The sequence below is a fragment of the Lepisosteus platostomus genome, chromosome 5, assembly GCF_059453375.1.
Source record: "Lepisosteus platostomus isolate fLepPlt1 chromosome 5, fLepPlt1.hap1, whole genome shotgun sequence".
In the NCBI taxonomy this organism is placed as follows: domain Eukaryota; kingdom Metazoa; phylum Chordata; class Actinopteri; order Semionotiformes; family Lepisosteidae; genus Lepisosteus; species Lepisosteus platostomus.
Window position 1 is genome coordinate 7,362,939 of NC_142615.1, and position 18,516 is coordinate 7,381,454.

At 44.4% G+C, this 18,516-nt stretch overlaps 1 protein-coding gene and 7 non-coding genes across 8 annotated transcripts; 5 read left to right on the forward strand and 3 right to left on the reverse strand.

Annotated features, from left to right (window-relative positions):
- The first annotated feature begins 3,922 nt into the window (after positions 1–3,922).
- Positions 3,923–3,980, forward strand: LOC148662883 (U7 small nuclear RNA). The gene has a single exon (XR_015938993.1). It is a non-coding gene; the product is annotated as a U7 small nuclear RNA (small nuclear RNA).
- A 259-nt stretch (positions 3,981–4,239) lies between these two features.
- On the reverse strand, positions 4,240–4,572 carry LOC148662884 (histone H4-like). Its single transcript, XM_088633020.1, has one exon. The coding sequence runs from the start codon at positions 4,569–4,571 to the stop codon at positions 4,260–4,262; it is 312 nt and encodes a 103-aa protein (XP_088489146.1). The 5' UTR covers position 4,572; the 3' UTR covers positions 4,240–4,259.
- Positions 4,573–5,413: 841 nt separating this feature from the next.
- On the forward strand, positions 5,414–5,502 carry trnay-gua (transfer RNA tyrosine (anticodon GUA)). Its single transcript is given in 2 exon segments — positions 5,414–5,450; positions 5,466–5,502. It is a non-coding gene; the product is annotated as a tRNA-Tyr (tRNA).
- Positions 5,503–9,327: 3,825 nt separating this feature from the next.
- On the forward strand, positions 9,328–9,409 carry trnal-uag (transfer RNA leucine (anticodon UAG)). The gene has a single exon. It is a non-coding gene; the product is annotated as a tRNA-Leu (tRNA).
- A 5,296-nt stretch (positions 9,410–14,705) lies between these two features.
- trnan-guu (transfer RNA asparagine (anticodon GUU)) lies at positions 14,706–14,779 on the forward strand. Its single transcript has one exon. It is a non-coding gene; the product is annotated as a tRNA-Asn (tRNA).
- Positions 14,780–16,117: 1,338 nt separating this feature from the next.
- On the forward strand, positions 16,118–16,189 carry trnah-gug (transfer RNA histidin (anticodon GUG)). The gene has a single exon. It is a non-coding gene; the product is annotated as a tRNA-His (tRNA).
- A 574-nt stretch (positions 16,190–16,763) lies between these two features.
- trnav-aac (transfer RNA valine (anticodon AAC)) lies at positions 16,764–16,836 on the reverse strand. The gene has a single exon. It is a non-coding gene; the product is annotated as a tRNA-Val (tRNA).
- Positions 16,837–16,945: 109 nt separating this feature from the next.
- On the reverse strand, positions 16,946–17,018 carry trnaf-gaa (transfer RNA phenylalanine (anticodon GAA)). Its single transcript has one exon. It is a non-coding gene; the product is annotated as a tRNA-Phe (tRNA).
- Between the last annotated feature and the right edge of the window lie 1,498 nt (positions 17,019–18,516).

An 18,516-nucleotide genomic window follows, 5' to 3' on the forward strand; every position in this document is an offset into this window, starting at 1 on the left:
ACGACGGAGATCAGGGACAGTTGCGGCGTCTGGTACGGCAAACGCCAGTACCGAGTCCTCCTGAAAGAGGACCTAGAGGGCGTCGACGGTTTCCAGCACCCCCCGGCCCGCTTCAACATCGGAGCCGACAGGGGGTACCTTTACTACCCCAGGATGCCGGATTTCTGCAAGAAGTGCAGACAGTCCGGCCACTGTAACAAAGAGGGGCACCTGGTAAAAAACTGCCAGGCAGCCAAAAAGTGCGACGGATGCGGCGCCGAGGGACACCTCCTTCACCAATGCAAGGTAAGCAAACCTTCGTTTGCGCAGGTGGTGGAAGCCGGCCGGCAGAAACCGGTCTCAAGGGAGAGAGGTGAGAACAAAGAACCCACACCTCCCCCGCAGAGAACCGAAACTGCCGAGGCCACACCCCCAGCCGCACCAGTGCCACAAGATGGCCGCCAGGACGACGGACAAAATGGCTGACCGGAGGAAGGGCCCTAATAACTCCCAGCAAGAAGGGAAAGAGAAAGCGGGAGAAGAGATGCAGGGTGGATCCACCTTCCGAAGGACAAAAGAAAAGAGTGGTAAGGGAGAACTTTCTTCCCCCGAGGCCCAGGAACAACCGGAGGAGTCAGCCCAGGAAATGGAAACCCTCCCCCCCGAGGCCCAAAGACGACAGGAAGTGACAACCCAGGAAACAGAACCCCCCTCCCCCGAGTGCCACGGACAACAGGAGGAGGCAGCCCAGAAAGAGGTAACCCCCTCCCCCGAGGCCCAGGGACAACAGGAAGAGGCAGCCCAGGAAGTCGGAACCCCCTCCCCCGAGGCCCAGGAGCAACTGGAGGTCCCCGAAACTCCTGGAGAAAGGGAAGAAAAAAGCCTTCCCGAAGCGGTGGCGGAGAGTATCCTCGAGGAAGACGAGGATTACTTTGAAGCCGCCCTGGAGCCGGGACTGATGGTAGGGCTGGACCTGTCCAGCATGTTTACCTTTCAGTCCCCAGCGAGACCTGGAGGGAGCCCAGCATATTTCCCCCAGGACCCGAACGAGAGGAGTTACATCTAGGCTAAACAGTGCCCAGATGTAGACTCCCAAGTTTTCCACTGTAAGCACAAAGAGAGGAGGTTCAACTTTCACTTGTTTAATCATGATTGTGAAACTTACCTTTCTAACAACTAACGTGAGAGGGCTAAGAGACCCGGTGAAAAGACGGGGAGTCTTTCATGATCTGGCCTCAAAGTCTTTCTCAGTTTGTTTCTTACAGGAGGTCCACCTGAAGGATGAAAGCGACAAGCTGACATTCTCCAGGGAATGGACGAAGGGAGAATCATGCTGGAGCGTAGGAGGGGTCCACTCTTCCGGAGTGGGAATCCTCCTTGGAAACCCAGAAATGACGCTGGTTTCCTCCTTCTCGGTGGTGCAGGGCCGGATCCTGGTCGCAGACATCGACTGGAGGGGGCAGAAGTTGAGAGCAATTAACGTCTATGCTCCGACGGAACCCTCTATCCGGAAGGAAGTGTTTGCTGACCTGGCCAGCTGCTGCACCACCAACAGACAGGTGGTGCTTGGCGGGGACTTCAACGTCGACCGGGAGAAGGGGAGCGATGCTAGCTCGGCAGAGCTGGAGTCGCTACTCAAGCAGTTCTCCCTGGTAGACGGTTTCAGACGGTGCCGCCCTAACGACGCCAGAACGACATGGAAAAACTCCCGGGGAGTGTGCAGCCGCCTGGACTACATCTTTCTGCACACGACCTGCTCCCTGGAGTCGGCGACGGTGTCCCCGGAGTGGTATTCCAGCCACGAGCGCTTGACGGTGATGGCTAACACCAACCTGCCGGCATTCAGTCGTGGGTACTGGAAGCTGAACCGGGAGATACTGGAGGAAGACGACTTCAAGGCACTGTTCCGTAAAGACTACGCAAGCTGGGTCGATCTGAGAAACGGCTACAGCTCCATGGTGGAATGGTGGGAGTCGGTGAAGGACAGGACCCGAACCCCGGCGCAGATGTACTGCAGACGGAAGGCGGCCAGGGAGAGGAAGGAAGCTGCACGACTCCAGAGACAACTAGAGGAGGAGTACAGCTCGGCTAACGGGGGAGGAGCCTTCAATTCAGCCCGGGCACGGGACCTGAAGGAGAGGCTCCGCAAACTCAATCAGGTCCGAGGAGCCCAGAAAAAGAGGGTGATCCACAGCCTGAGACGAGGAGATGGAGAGGAAGTGCTGGACGAGAGCGACAAGGTAGAAGCGGCCACCGCTTTCTACACGGAGCTCTTTTCAGAAAAGCAGACGGAGGTGGAGGCAGGCGATGCTTTTCTGGAGGAGCTGAAGGCACGAGTACCGGAGGAGGTGAGGGAGGACTTGGAGGGTCCGATCGCGGCCGAGGAGCTGAAGGCGGCGCTCTTGTCCATGGAGAATAGCAAGGTGCCGGGGCCGGACGGACTCCCAAAGGAACTCTACACCTGCTTCTGGGACACCCTGTCGGCAGATCTGGTGGAAGTGGATCTTCCGCCGGGGGAAACTCGGAGACACCATGAGGGAGGGCATCATCTCCTCTTCAAGAGCCCTTAGCAGAGACGGTGAGACGGGACCCTGTCATTGACGGCCTGGAGATACCGGGAGGCGCGGGGGAAACCCTGAAGATCTCCCAGTTCGCTGACGACATGATGCTGATCCTGAGGTCGGACAGGGGGTTGAGGAGGGCCCTGCAGGTCATGGAGCAATACTCCAGAGCCTCGGGGTCGAAGCTCAACCGCCGAAAGAGCAAACTGAAGTTCTTCGGGCCCTGGAAGCACAGGACGACGGCGCCGGAGGGTCTCGAGCTCTGCACGGAGCCCCTCAAAATACTGGGGGTTTCCTTCCAGAGCCAGGACAACGAGACCAACAACTGGACCGAGAGGATCGCCAAGGTGAACGCGAAGCTGGGTCTGTGGAAAACGCGGTAGCTGTCCTACACAGGGAAAGTGATGGTGTTGAAAGCAGACATCCTGCTGGCTTTGGTTTACCTGGCGGTGGTGTACCCGCTGCCGGCCAGACTCAGACGAGCGCTGCAAGGGATGATCTTTGGCTTTGTCTGGGGCGGCAAGTACGAGTACATCACGAGAAACCGGATGTGTCAGCCGGTCGAGGAAGGGGGTCGAGATGTCCCACATTTCCCCCTGAAACTCGACTGCATCTTCTACTGCAACCTCTGTCGGGCGCTGCGGGAGCCCATCGGACCTCAGGAGGAGGACGAAGCGCCTAGTCGCCAAATGGGGCTTCCCCACGGCGAGGGAGCGCTGGAAAGGACTTTGGGCCCTATACAGGGATTAAAGGACAATAGCGAGTGGTAGGTTTGGAGGGACTCTCTTAATTGCGCAAATCAGCCTCCCCTTGCAAAGATTGATAACGGACAATCAATCTCCGTTACGCCGTTGTTTTTTATTACATGGAGTGTTAATATGTGTGAGATGTTCCTTTTGAGATGTTTTTTTTGCGGAATAAAGTATATTTTGTAGAACAAAAAAAATCTTATGACATGGTTTACAAGTTATCTGTTGAACTACATTCTAATAGGTGTGGTCACAGTCCAGGTCATTTGTTTATGTTTTTGTTTCTGCAGCAACTGTTAGATGAAATGTGCTAATATGTAACCTAACTCCAGTGTGAATAACTAGAAGAGGGGAGCAGCTCCATTCCAGACCAAGGGAGCTTTGAGATTGGCTGGGCCAGATCTCTCATTTGCATATCTGATTTGGAAATACAACACTAAACCCCCTTCTTGCATGGATTTAACTTGCACCCAAGAGTCCCCTACTGTGTATTGCTACTTATTTTATTATGATAAGTGGTGATTACCAGTTGACAGGTTTTATTTGTTGAATTATAAATGGTTTTGTATTATCATCCTGAATGGCCTGTACTCAAGGTTTGGTAGGGAATGTGTTTTCATTTCATTTACCAAATGGAATTTTTGCTCTTTTAGTATTTGTCTAGAAGGCTTTCAGAAGTCAGGAAGCCCATTTATTTGGTGAAAAAAGATTCTGTATTAATATTAATATTTCTCATACAACATAAATAGGGTCTTTTATGAATAAAAAGATCTTGCACTTGGAAATCTTGAGCAGTTTTGATTCCTAATATTTGACCTTAGGTGTGGGAACGGGTCTTTTTTGCAATTTGATTTCCAATTGATCAGCACAGTATAGAAAATAGACCCATAAAGCAACCTCAGCAGTGACAAATGTCACTGGGTCACTTGGGTTTATACGTCGGGGTCCGGTAGTGAAGCTCCGCTCCTGTTTAGCCTCCGAAGCCGTACAGGGTGCGGCCCTGGCGCTTCAGCACGTACACCACGTCCATGGCGGTGACGGTCTTCCTCTTGGCATGCTCGGTGTAGGTGACGGCGTCGCGGATGACGTTCTCCAGGAACACCTTCAGCACCCCGTGGGTCTCCTCGTAGATCAGCCCGGAGATCCGCTTCACTCCCCCACGGCGAGCCAGGCGGCGGATGGCGGGTTTGGTGATTCCCTGGATGTTGTCACGGAGAACCTTATGGTGACGCTTAGCGCCTCCTTTCCCGAGTCCCTTTCCGCCTTTGCCTCTTCCAGACATCTTCTAGTTATCAGCTGTGAACACGACACACACTGCTCATCTTTGATGTATAATAGATGTCTGGAAGAGGCTCATCTTTGCCTCTTCCAGACATCTTCTAGTTATCAGCTGTGAACACGACACACACTGCTCATCTTTGATGTATAATAGACATCTTTCTTTGATGTCTATTATACATCAAAGAAAGATTTTTATAGGTGTAGAAACTAGTAAATAAAGCCAATGATTTGTTTTAGAAATGTATTCTTAAAATATACAATTATTCACACCTGAACAATATGTAGTTCAAATTATACATTATATACAATATTGTATTCAAATGTCTAATCATCATAAAAAACACAACTAGTAAACTTCAGTTACAAATTCTAGTAACATGGCTATATATAGTAATAACAAACACAAACTAATTACATGAACACGCTAGTATTTAACTCAAAACCACATTTCGATTCAAATATACATTTTTAAAATTTACAACTTCTTTATTTCCACGAAAATATTATTAATGTAGCACAAACGCTACTTTCTAATAAAGACAGAAAGAAACTGTTTGTTTTTTGTCTACTGGTGATCCTCTTCTCGATACTAATGAAATGTTTAATATGATCCCTCGAGAAAAAAAAGGAATCAATTTCCGCCTGGAATGATTGATGCCCCATCAAACATTTTGTAATATTCCTGGAAGTTTATACAGTAGAATCCTGGTTCGTGGCTTAAATTCAAGGTAAATGAGACTAAGGAAACGAGTTGGAAACTTGATGTCGAAGTGGGATTTAAATCACCCATTTCACATTTTACTTCATTGGGCAGTATGTGCCAGAGAGCAATGCCACAGCATCTCTTCGATAGCTCAGTTGGTAGAGTGGAGGACTGTAGTGGAATCAACAGGGAATCCTTAGGTCGCTGGTTTGATTCCGGCTCGAAGGAAGGTGCTTTTCATGTAATTTAATCAAAGAGTTAAAAAAGCGACTCTGTTTTATTCAGACATTGATCAAAAGCTCAATAATCGACTAAGCAAAGTCTCCTGTTCCGAATTCAGCCCACGTCTGATTGTCTTTTTTTTGCCAAGATCTGATCTTTGAATTAAGGGACTACACTGTCTGCTTTGTAATTCAAAAATACATACAAATGTCAAGTTATTTGTAGATATAAAGGTGTTCTCTGTTTTCAAAGGATAGTTACTTAATTGGCATAATGATTTGGTATTGATTTTGTATCGTTGTATTATAAAGTTTGTGCTTTCTGTGTTTTTATCGTATTGTGAACTTATTTTTTAAACAAATGCTTACAAAGGCAAACACAGCACACATCTGTTTATACCAGCGGTGAATTGTACATTTTTATTAAGTACAAGCTACTGTGCACTTCTGAGAGTATAACAGGTTCGATATAAAGTGGCAAAAATATAAAAGGGGAAAATACCCCAGACTGCGTGTAAAGCCCTCGTTGTGACTGTTTTAGATAAAAATGGCGTACTGTGCACGAAGTTTTGCAGAAACACAATCTGATATTTTGATAATTATTACTTTAATAATTTTATAAGTATGAGGCCCCGGATCCAAATCTTCGGTTCTGATTTTTTTAAGTGATATCTTTCCTTCCTGTCGTGGAAGTCACACGATGTGAGCAATTGTTTTTTTTACGTTACGATCCAAAGAGCCTCAGACTCACTGTAACCAAACCAGGATGGATTCTGCTGGGAGCCGGACTGAGCTCATTCTCACTCCCTGTGCTGAAAACAGAATTAGCTCTTCCCAGAACATCGTCTACAGCTGCTGGATTGTGCTCTGCATCTTACTGCTCCGGCAGTTACTTTGACAAAAGACAAATCACTTGTGCGCTTTTAACCTTCTCGCAGTTACGGGCGAGGCTGACGCTCATGAAATGTAGGCACCCGATGGTATACCTTCTCTAACTTTCAGTCGCGACAGACTTCGCTTTTTTAAAAAAAAGTAGATATAGCCCTGAAAAAAGCATTAGCTTTATCAGTTTTATATTAATCTATTTTGAATCAAAGTTTGATATTTTGTTTTAATTTTTATTGCATTTTACATAATAATAATAATAATAATAATAATAATCATTATTGCTTACACTTATATAGCGCTGTTCTGGATACTCCACTCAATGCACTTTACAGGTAATGGGGACTCCCCTCCACCACCACCATTCTCCTGAATGATCACAGAGAGTCAGGACCTCGGTTTTACGTCTCAGCCGAAGGACGGCACCTGTTTACAGTTTAGCGTCCCCGTCATTGTACTGGGGCATCAGGACCCGCATGGACCGCAGGGTATGCGCCCAGCGACAGAAACCAGACGTGTGTCGGGCTCGGCAGCGAGCAGGACAATGACGTCACGGGGACAAAGTAGAGGAGATCAAAACGGTTCTATAAAAGACCTGTGTCAGCTGTTGGTTTGCAGTCTGGACTCTAAATCCTCCGATCCGATTTTAAATCTCTCTAATACCTGAGCTGCGGCTTCTTCCGAGTATTTATTCGTATACTTATTATGTGTAAGTGTATAGATGAAACCTTTCATAGTGTAACGCTTATGGCCGACAGCCACTGTGTAAGAGCCGGCGTACCAGAGCAGGTGACGTCACTGCCCTTCCCTGTGATAGCAGGACCACAGCCCGTGGGTTGTGGGGAGATCTCTCTTTAGCTCACCGGGCTGGGTCGCTGCAGAGAGACATGGGAGTCCCGGCTTCGAGCCCCCGACGGTGGGGGACCGACCTAATGCGGCGAGGGTGCCCGCCTGAGCCCCTGTCGCGTTACAATATATTGTTCAGTTTAAATCAAAATGCTTTACTAATACAAGAGAGAAGTATAGTATTAAGGATGTGACAAATGTATGATTTCTCGGAACAAAACGGTTTTTATTTGCATTCGAAATGAAGCGGATTTTTAGCGCGACACCCAAACCCTTTGTCTTTTTTAGAGTGATTTTTAAACAGACATAAATGTAGAAAATGTGTTTTTTTTATACTGCAATAGCAGGGTCAGTGGCGTAATGAATAACGCGTCAGGCCTCACGTCGGAAAATTATAGGTTGGCCTGCCGTCTGGCTTGTTGCGTTTATACCACTTACATTCTTTTATATAAATGAACTCCACCTGAAAGCTATAGAAAACACTTTGGGTAAGTTGTCTGCAGCCTCATGTGAATTTTGACAACTTACCCAAAACACTGTACTGTCTGGAGATCAGCTCCAGCTCTGAACTCAATTGCAATGAAAAACCATGCGTAACAAAACTGGAGAACAGCTGAACTTGTGCTCAGTTCGGTGATGAGGGTTCAGAACTGTCCTTGTTGTAATTAGCACGAACTGCATAGGCTCTGAATCAGACCATGTCAATTAGTCTGATCAGTGTAGGACACGTTAATGTAGAATTATTAATAGGTTTATTAGTTAGTTAGTTCAGGTTTACCCACCTGAACTAATGTAGAATTATTACTTGGTCTGTCTCTTGTTTGTATATAAATGAATGTCTCTGACAACTTAATGTTAGTTTTACGATGTAGGTCAGGCGTTGACATATGCACGGGTATACGAAATGTCTCACTCCTGATTCAACTCATGTTCTATAGGAGATTGGCGATTCCTCCTGTTTCTCATACAACCATATCAGAACAGAAGACTGTGTCACCCAGCTGTGATTCAAGATCGACTCGCATCTTTATCCCTTTCTTGTTCGTGATCATTATTTTCTTTAGTTATGATCAATATTTAACTTTTTCGAAATTAAATGACAATAATCAAACATGCAGGCAGATTTTTGAAAAGTATTCGGAATTGACAGGGTGCCCCTTTGGAACAGTCATCAGAAAATGTGAGAAAATGAAAGTTATGTAAGCTCTCACACAAAGCATTGAAGATTGGAATCTGAGTGTAAAAAAGCTACCCGTCTCCCAATGATAGGCAGGGATACACACCATGACTCGAATAGACTCAGCGAACTTTAACACCTATGATATTACGAGTGCTTTGCACGTGTCGAACTTCAAGAAGGAACTACTACAACAGTTTGGACATAATTCAATACCACCGGCAAAGTCCAATGCTGGCAACTTCTGAGAAAATAATGTTCACTCATGGAATTTGGTCTTTGAACGGCTGGCGGGAAAATTCATTTATACTCCTGTTGCACCCTCAGCTGAAACATGTTAAAATAACAACGCAGATTTGTTGGAGAACCTGACAAGAATTATTGGGTTAGCACTGTATGTATTCTGGTATATTTACTTTAATTTTAATATAAATGTAAACATGCATGCTGTATAATCTATTGTAATTTTAAAATATGTTAGCTGAGGATGCGAGGGGGGCTATTATACCTTGTGAAACACGCAAGGAACTGTAAAAAAGGCTGGTATTTGAAAAAAAATGGCGATCGCAAGAAAACCACAATTTATGTGGTATTATCATCAATATCCTTCAAAATCTATGTTCAAATGAAGGATTTAAAGAAACTATGAAAAAAGCAACAGTAATAGCAGAGGATTTTGATTTTTGCTCTTCAAGTCAGTAGATCGACGTAGAGTTGCGCCCCTACAAACAGCACAAAGGATGAAACCCACCTCTTTCGTTATTGCTATGTTTGTGCCGGTGAAAGTAGCGTTTGTGCTATTGAAAGCATCTCGGAAGATGAAGTTGCAGTCACTTCCACATGTCATGATATCATTAGATCGGACGACAAGAGCTGAAGCCCCCCAGTCCAAGCCAGGAATGTGAGGAAGATGGGCAGGGAGGAAGGTAGTGTGGCCGAGCGGTCTAAGGCGCTGGATTTAGGCTCCAGTCTCTCTGGGGGCGTGGGTTCGAATCCCACCGCTGCCAAATGTTAGTGTTTTAAGACCTGCAATACGATCAGTAAAAGTGCTTTTTGTTAGGCTGCAGGAGGTGTTTAGAGATAGACTTTCTAAAAGACAGGCTTAACATCAAGGCAGAAAAAATATTTTGTTTTCTCAACAAAAATTCTATTTGGCATGTTCAGCTTTATGTAGGGAACAACATCTTCCAAGATCACTTTTGAGGCAGTGCACATGATAGTGTACCGGCAAGTACAGTACATTCAATATTGGCTGTGGTGGTGAGCTGCTTTTGTCTGTGAAACTTTTAATTCTTCACGCCGAATCGTTGGCAGGGGTAATAGCTTATCTTTGAACAGAGCGCTCCATCAGAAATACTTTGTTCGTGCTCAAAAGAGATCAGAGGATTAACTTCATGAATTCACATAGCATACCTTACAGGAAAGATTTAAAAGGGAAATTGATTGTGCTACCTGATATTGTTCCTGTGGTTTCTTTGGATACAAAGGTGAATGTTCTTTGACGTTCTGCTAGAGTATCCACTGGGTGGGTTTTATCGATTAGCTCAGATAGGTCATCAGTGCTCCGTCTCCGGAAAATAATCAGCACTGTTTTTTCCTGTGCTGTCTTTTAAAACATATAAGATCACGAGTTTACAGATTTCTCCAAATAACAACTATACATTTTAACCCAGCGGTTAGCATTCCTTCAATCCAATAGTTTTACTCTAGGTTAAAAGCAGCGCAATATACAGAGAGATGATATTCAAATATTTCAACATTCTGTTGGATTACCTGTATGGAGATATCGCTCAGAATTCCTAATATGATTTTGAGTTCAGTTTTGCTTTACTACTTTCAGAGTCTTATATTGACCTTGCCGAAGCAGAGAAGTGACATAATCACAAATAGTCTTATTAATATTTCAGTTAAATCTTTTTTCTGTAGTAACATCAGTTGATATTAATATTAGTCCTGATTTATAATTTTTTGTCATGGTTGATCTTAAATAATTTTGTAATTAGTTTCAGTTTTGAAAAATCATGCAGAGAAGCTACCAAAACTGGTATAGTTCATATAATGATTAATGCAATAGCAGCATTTTGGGTTGAAAACAAAAAGTATATCTTGGTATGAATCCTAACACTTCATAGACAGCGTTCTAGGACTTCTCGCTTCAGATAAAGTTGTCAATACATCATAGATTTCTACTCAATCAATATCAGCAGTGTTATCGCTACCGAACGCTAAATATAGATCCTGGCAATACTTCGTGAGATCTTCGTAAGAAAATCCCAATACTACAGAAGGAATCAAATTTATATGTTTCTTTGGATCGAGAAGATGATCATTATGAGACTCAAAACATGCCTGTCTTTTCTTTTTTCAAAGACAAATGGATTATTGAAGTGTAAAGATGGGTTCAAAACCAAAATCACCTGCTATCGCTGCTGTTTCTTCAAATCCTTCAACTGATCATCGATATCGAGGAATAATATATAGTTTCTTCAAATCCTTCATCTGATGATCGACATAGAGAAATAATATTATACAATTGTGGTTTTCTGTTAATTGCCAATTTGACTGTAATTACATCTTCGTTTACAGATGTCTTGCATGTATCACAAGGTATAATAGTCGTCGTGCGTCCTCAGTTAAAATGTACGACAAAAGTACAACATTTATGGTTACATCCATATTAAAATGAAGGTAAATATACCAAGATATTAAAATACAATTATACAGTCCTAACTTAATAATGCCTGTGAAGTTTTCCAACAAATCCGAACTGTAATTTTGAAATATTATAGGTGAGAATGAAAAGAGAGTACAAAGATCAAATTCAATGAGTGAAAATGCACCAGTAGTTCTCTAAACTGAGTTTCTTCCCTGAAATGTCTTGCTTGCGAAGCACCAAGCAGCCTTGAATGGATCGCGGAAATCAAATATACAGTACAAATGGATTCAGAGTGTGCTTTCCAACTTTTGTGCAACAATTACCTTTGATAGGGTGGAGTTGTCTTCACAATCTGGGTTAAATAAAAAGGAGTGACCTCAGTTTTATTAATGTGAGTAAGCATTATTAATTTCCCTCATGGGATCAATAAAGTATCTACAGCAGTGGTTCTCAAACTTTTTGGACCAAGTACCACCCCTAATCCAACCAAAGCATCCAAGTACCACCTACAAGTCATCATCTCATAGGAACCCCAGAAATAAATATTATAATAATGAACTTTATTTGATATAGCGCCTTTAAAGGTGGCTTCTCAAAGTATTTTACAGAAAAAAAACATTAACAACAACTAATAAAAAAGCACCATTTCAGTGAGAGGGGTGAGCCTATTTAGTTGAGCAAAGGAGATGTGAATTAATTTTTCGAGCCTTGATACAATTCACAACAGAGTCTAACAGATATTAAATCGTCAGGCATTTTCTTGACGGCAAAGGTCTTGCGGTGGATGTTGTAATGCGTACATTAATTTCTGGAGCAACCTCTCTAATTCGTGCAACTGCACCGTTATGTCGGCTTGTCATTGCTCTAGCACTGTCTGTACAAACTCAGACGCATTTTATCAAGTCGAGGCCATTCTCTTCGAAAAATTCATTCAGAAGCTGAAATATGTGCTCTCCTGTAGTTCCTGTTGGTAGCGGTTTACAGAACAGAAAGTCTTCATGGGACATGCCCTCAAACTCGCATCTAACGTAAACGAGCAAATTGGCCAAATCGACTACAGACTCATCTAATTGCAGTGAAAAACATCTGCTCATCTTAACGCGCTCTATCAGTGTACTTTTGATATAATCCTTCATTTCAATAATTCTTTGAATGACTGTGTCTTTCAGGGGGAGGGGGGCAGCAGGTCGAGCTGTTTAGCAGCTTTTTCTCCACACATAATACGTGTCAGCTCTTTTGCCAACGGTAAATAAGGTTCTTCAAAAATAGTATAGCTTACCTGCTTTAGCAATCCGCAAGCTTGCATTTTTCCGCGTTTCTGTTTTTATTTCCGTATTTATTTAAAGTTTTTATTTCATGCGCATGGGAGCGAAACACAGAAACGCTTGGTGTATTTTTCTCAAATTAGAACAGTTCTTAAATATTTTTCTGTTATCACGCTTTCGTGTGCTCACAAGATTGCCTGCGTTCGTAGCACGTATTTCTATGCATTCCTGTGTTTACAATGTTGGCATTGTTCCAAAATCACGCACATTCTCCTTTCTCCCTATTTGCTGGAGATACAATAGCTTTTTTTAAATACAATTGGTCACTTGCATCCGTAGCACGCATTCCTATAGAGTGGTATAGAATTACAGAGTATCTCTTGTGTCCACTGAAGTATTAGCACGCACTGTATCGTAGTATGTAGCCTGCGTATTCGACAAGTATTAAAATACAAAATATGAAAACCCGTCCCGATTTTTCAGTGCACACTACACAGTTCCAGGGTCATTTGGCGTACCACCTGGTGGCACTCCACGTACCACTGCCGGTACGCGTACCACAGTTTGAGAACCACTGATCTACAGTATCTATAAATCTCTTACACGTCATTTACAATGGCTTTTCAACTAATAGCCCGTGCAGGGATCAAACCCTAGCTGTTGGTACAGTACGAGTTGCGTAAGGCTCTGTAACGCGCAGATGAGAAACTAACCTCTGCTTCTTCATTATATACACAGTGAGCTATATATGCGAGCTTACTGCCTCCTACGGGCTCTGTATTTGATTGCGGCACAAGACCGGCTGTGGAGATAAAGTGAGACGGGTGTGTACATTAAAAGGCTCATAGTGTCCCTGGGAGGGCTCAAACCACCACCCTTTTGGTTAACAACCGAACCACAAAGACTCATGTACAGCTTAACACTTCTCGGTCTCAGTGAAAGTGATACACTCCGTAAAATTTCCAGAGATTCATTTATTTTTAAAGGAAAATCACCAACAGCGGCCAAATCACAGTTCCAAAATCACAGTTCACATCTGCTTAACATCACGTCCAACTTTAGAGACAGCTACATCAGATAATGGAATCCCGGAAGTTTCAGATAACTTTTTTTAATACAGGTTCAAGCAAACCTGAAAGTTAATGAGTTTCCGGACACTTTTGTTTTATTAAAAAGTGTCTGAAGCCTGAAACTGTAATTTGAAAACAAAACCCGCTATTGGACATTAGCAGGTGCTTTTTGTAACGATTTGCTATTTCATGCTGGAAAACAAAGGAAACAGACCCAACGTTTGCTTTCAGGTGCGGTTCATTACATAATATACATCTATTACTGAGGAGCTTGAATAAAATTTACACGAGCAAGGTAGAAGTCGAACCTACAATCTTATGATCCGAAATCAGACGCGTTGTTTATTAAACCGCTGGCATTTCACATGACCTGAATTCCCCCATAGTGTGCTCAGCGCCGCTACTAGTCATGCACCGCTCCGTCTAAAATTTCAAAGTGAGAAACGTGTTTTCTGATTTTTTATGAGTTTTAAAATATAATCTCTTTAAATCAGACAAGGGGTTTATGTTTCGCACTGAAATTCCGATTGACTGAGAATTCAAAGAAAGACTGTTTTCTTCCACAACACCGTATAATTATCACATCCACCAGACTCTCCAACCTCTCCAGATCTTGCTGGTCGAGCAATTGCTCCGATAAATTAGGTCACGTATCATGTTAAATCATTTCTTCTCAACACAACATTTCCTGGTGCACGTTTTCTCTATGAAAAAAAGACATTTTTCCGTTGCACGATTTCTCGTTTTTTATCAAAGCGTACAGAAATAAAAAAGAAGAAGAAATAGTGTTGCAAAAGAACTCTGTCGCCCTTGGGAGATGTCAAACGCATTGGACATGAAAATGGCAGATAAAAGCCAGTTCTCTTCGTTTCTCAGTGTCGGGGCTGCTATGTAAAAGAGGCAATTTGCTCTGAGCGCAGGTTCAGCGCTTACTGAACGCAGATGTCTCAGAGCGGTGTGTCCAAGTGGCTGTAAAAGGTGAAGGTTGAGCCGTCACCGTAGCCTAGTTAGTTAAAGCGCTTCTCTATTAAACAAAAGAACCGAGATTCAAATCCCAGCCGTGTCTTTCTTCCTATCTTGTAGTACAGAACGTATCATTTCGGGCAATCACAAAGGGCTTGATTTCGTTAAATGCATGTGTTCATTTCCTTTCTGGAAAACTTGTTTTTGATGAAATTCACACAGCTTGCGAAAAATGAAATTCAATTCTTGGTTATCAGTGCAGAAGAAATATTACAGGCTGGCAAAATAAACGGGAAGAGATTTTTTTTTAACCGAAAACTTGTGATTCGAGAAATGACCTTACCAGTCAGTCTCTGTGGCGCAATCGGTTAGCGCGTTCGGCTGTTAACCGAAAGGTTGGTGGTTCGAGTCCACCCAGGGACGGGGTTCTTTTGCAATATAAACATTGTCTTCAGTCGATTGGATTTCTCAGCGAAACGTTAACCATTTTAATATTTGCAGGAAATGCGAGTGTTTAACACGTGTCAGGGTCACCGGGAAATGTCCAATAATGCCCAACATTGCAACTCCCCAGAAAACCATATTCACTCAAAAAAAATTATCGTCGAATCTTCATTTATACTCCAGTTGAATCCTCTGCTGAAATATTTTAAAAATACAATGCAGGTTTGTTTGAGAACTTGACAAGCATTCTTACAATAGCACTGTGCAGTTGGATTTTGATATTTTGACATATTTACCTTAATTTTAAACATAAATACTATACAGTCTATTGTAATTTTAAAATATGTTAGCTGAGGATGCAAAGGGGTGAAAGGGAAAGGTCAGAGGGTATAGTAAAAACAAGGTTAGGATTGGTGGAGGTGGTAGGGGTGTTGATGGTTTTTCTCTTGTCATGGAAATATAACTATTAATTTTAAAGGATCACTTACTGACGTCAGACAGCTGCCAATTCTCCAGACGCGTCTCTGGAAGGATAAACAGTTTATCCTCCGAGGTTCGTCCAATTTGCTAAAATTGTCCGGGTCCGGATGGAGTTTCAGCAGCCGTTCGCGCTCAGGTTTGTGATCCCGGACGAGCCCCCAAATTGTCATGGAAATATAACTATCAAGGAAGCCACAAGAGAGAGTTCTCACCTGAGTAAGGTCTTTATTTCAATATTGCAATATTGGGAGCCCTGCAAAGTGCAACCAGAGACTCAATTTGTTACAAGCAGTACAGGGTTTTTATAAGACGTTGCGCTGTAAAAAAGTTCAGCACTTGGTCCCTTCTAAAACTTCCCCTTTCTCTAAGAGAAAACAGATTACGTCATAGAGCGAGAGAAGAAAAACTAGATTTGTTATTCAAAGCTTATCAGTTACTTTCAGCTAATTCTAATGACCCAGACAGCATATATTGTTTTGGTACATTGTCTTCTAAACTAATCTACACAGTGTACTTTGTTGACGAACTGTTTTCTAAAATTCTGCACGCACTGTAGCACAGCAGTTACATCCTTGAAATATATTATCTAAAAGCACCAATATATTTTTTCAAAGCTCTCTACATTTTTAAGAATCAATTTACTTATTAGATTTCCACTTCACCGGCATCATGCAAGCAAACTACATAAATATGAGAAAACACGCAAGAGAGTTGTCACTCAGAGTGTCGAAGGGTCGATGTATACTCAGTTGAAATGCAACGTCAGGACTTTTCCGAATTATGTCACACGAAGAGAGCACAGCCCTTTCCGCCCTGCCGCGTGTGTCTCGGTAACTCGCTGTGATCGTATAGTGGTCAGTACTTTGCGTTGTGGCCGCAAGAACCCCGGTTCGAATCCGGGTCACGGCAGAATAGGGGCGTCTGCTTTTACTACTCGCACGAATGAAGGCAAAAAAAAGCCAATCGATGTGAATGAACGGCGCTTTACAGAGGAGTACTGCCTGACTGGATCGTTGATGAACGACAGAGGCCACTCCGACCTCTTCTCGGTTTTCTTCAATGACTTACTAAGGATCTTCTTCACATTCGCCCATGCAGGGGAAGCCAGTTACACCAAAGCAAACGCAGGAAAGTGCATTTCAAGCAGAGACCAGGAGGGACTTGTTTACACCGAGAGTGGGCGGAGAATGGAACAATGCGCCCAGCCCTGTTGCTGGAGCCGATTCTTGATGAGCTCTTGGGCTCACTAAGAGGCCCTCGCTGGATGCTAATCTTTCTGTTGTTCTTGCAGGTCCTGTGCTGCTTTTGAGCCGACAGAGCTCGTCCTGGTCTGTCGGCACAGCCCAATTGCAAATGATCGGCTCCGCATACAGAAGGAACGTAAGTTTGGTACAAGAGTGCACGAAAGCACCGGAAATACATTGGGAACAAATGACCGGTCGCTCAAGACCTCTGTGAAGTACAGGAGCGTGCAAAACGAGGCTGTTTCCGCCCGGTCTCGAACCAGGGACCTCTCGCGTGTTAAGCGAACGTGATAGCCGCTACACTACGGAAACCTGCAGGGATCGCTGCTGGTGTCTCGCTTGCGTTTCGGGCTGAGAAAGGGACGCGTCACTTTAGGAAGGGGGCGCTGGAGAGAGGAACAAAGGGCGCGATGAAACAAAATGCCGAAACCCGGGATCGAACCAGGGACCTTTAGATCTTCAGTCTAACGCTCTCCCAACTGAGCTATTTCAGCAGTGCGCAAAGCCCACAGCCACCTGCTCCAGCCTTCCTGTGTTGTGGCATGAGCGCACCAAGAGTACCGGGAGAGTGTTGCAGGAACGTCACTCAGAAGGAAAGCCACCCAGCTGCGCCCTCTGAGCTCTGTCCAGCGCATCTTCCTCGCATGGACTCCTGCCTGTGACGGGCAGGAAACAATTAGCAAGAACAGAACGACACCCCATGGGTGTCTCATGACCGCACCTTAGGTTGTGACACTTGCAGGTGTGAGAGGTTGCCGGGCTACTTTGGAGCAGAGCTTGGGCGGAGGGGGGGCGGGAAAGCAGACAAAGAGGTGACACCTCAAGGTCTGCACGATCACAGCTCTCTGCCGCCCCAGGCTTCCGCTCGATAAGCTACTGGACACACCCGCCCCTCCTCACACAGACCGTGGAAAAGCCCCCGAGTGGGAGGGCTCTCTCTTCCTCCCAGGAGCTCTTGGACACGACGCCCAGACAGGGCGTGGGGAGCCGCCGCCTGCAAACACGGCTCCAGGCAGGACTCCACTCCGCAGGAGCCGCAGAGCAGAGGAGATGGGGGCAGCTTAGCTCCTGTGCAGAGACCTGAGCTGTTGTTGCTGCGGACGCTGTCTTTTCTGCACTCGGGGTAGGAGTGAATGTTGAGCACATTGAAGCGCTGCGACATGCACTGTACAGATCCCGCCACTACTGGGCCCGATTTCCCCAGATCGAAACCGGGCGGAAACAGGCCCGTTTCGTTTGTTGCCACCCACACTGTTTGGGGATTCGCCTAGCGCTGTGATCGAACAGACCCACTCACCTCTGAGTGTGGCGGGATCTGCACAGTGGATGTCGCAGCGCATCCTGCTTTCACTTCAATGCGCGTCCTGATGTACCCTGGTCTCCCGCGTGACAGGTGGGGATACTTGCCACTATACTAACGAGGAAGACATCGCTCTCTGCTTAGTGTGTAAAACACTTACTTGCAGCATTGTGTGTGCTGTGGTTTAAATGCTATTGGTTTGTGAACAGAATACCCCTATCCCAGTGCATTATGCCACATTAAATAAAAGCACGAGAAAAAGAGATTCAGAACGCAAAGCTGTGTCAGTGTTCTGTGTAAAAAATCGGTTTGAACATCATGGGAGCTGTTTTTAATAAGCTGCTGAGTAAAGAATATTTTAATCTTCCTGCTGTCAGTAGTATTGTGCATATAGTTGACTCTTACCTGAATGAAAACAGGACATAAAGGAAGGGTTTCAGAATTCAGACAAAGCTTTATTCGCTTGCTTACAGTCTGAATAACTGGAGACTGCACTATTCTGTTGCCTATAGTCATATACGGGTTTTTCGCATGAAGCCGTATTGAACAGTATTTCTCACGTTGTGAACTTATACAGCGGCATAAGTTATACAGTATATGTATACAGCGGTCCCCCGGGTTCCAGTAAGTGCATAATACCGGGGTAAAGTTAGCTCGAAGTTCGAAAACGATTTTGGCACGCCTGTAGCGCT

What these genes read in the sequence shown, in the direction of transcription:
- LOC148662884 (XM_088633020.1), bottom strand. Translation starts at nt 4,571, where the DNA reads ATGTCTGGAAGAGGCAAAGGCGGAAAGGGACTCGGGAAAGGAGGCGCT.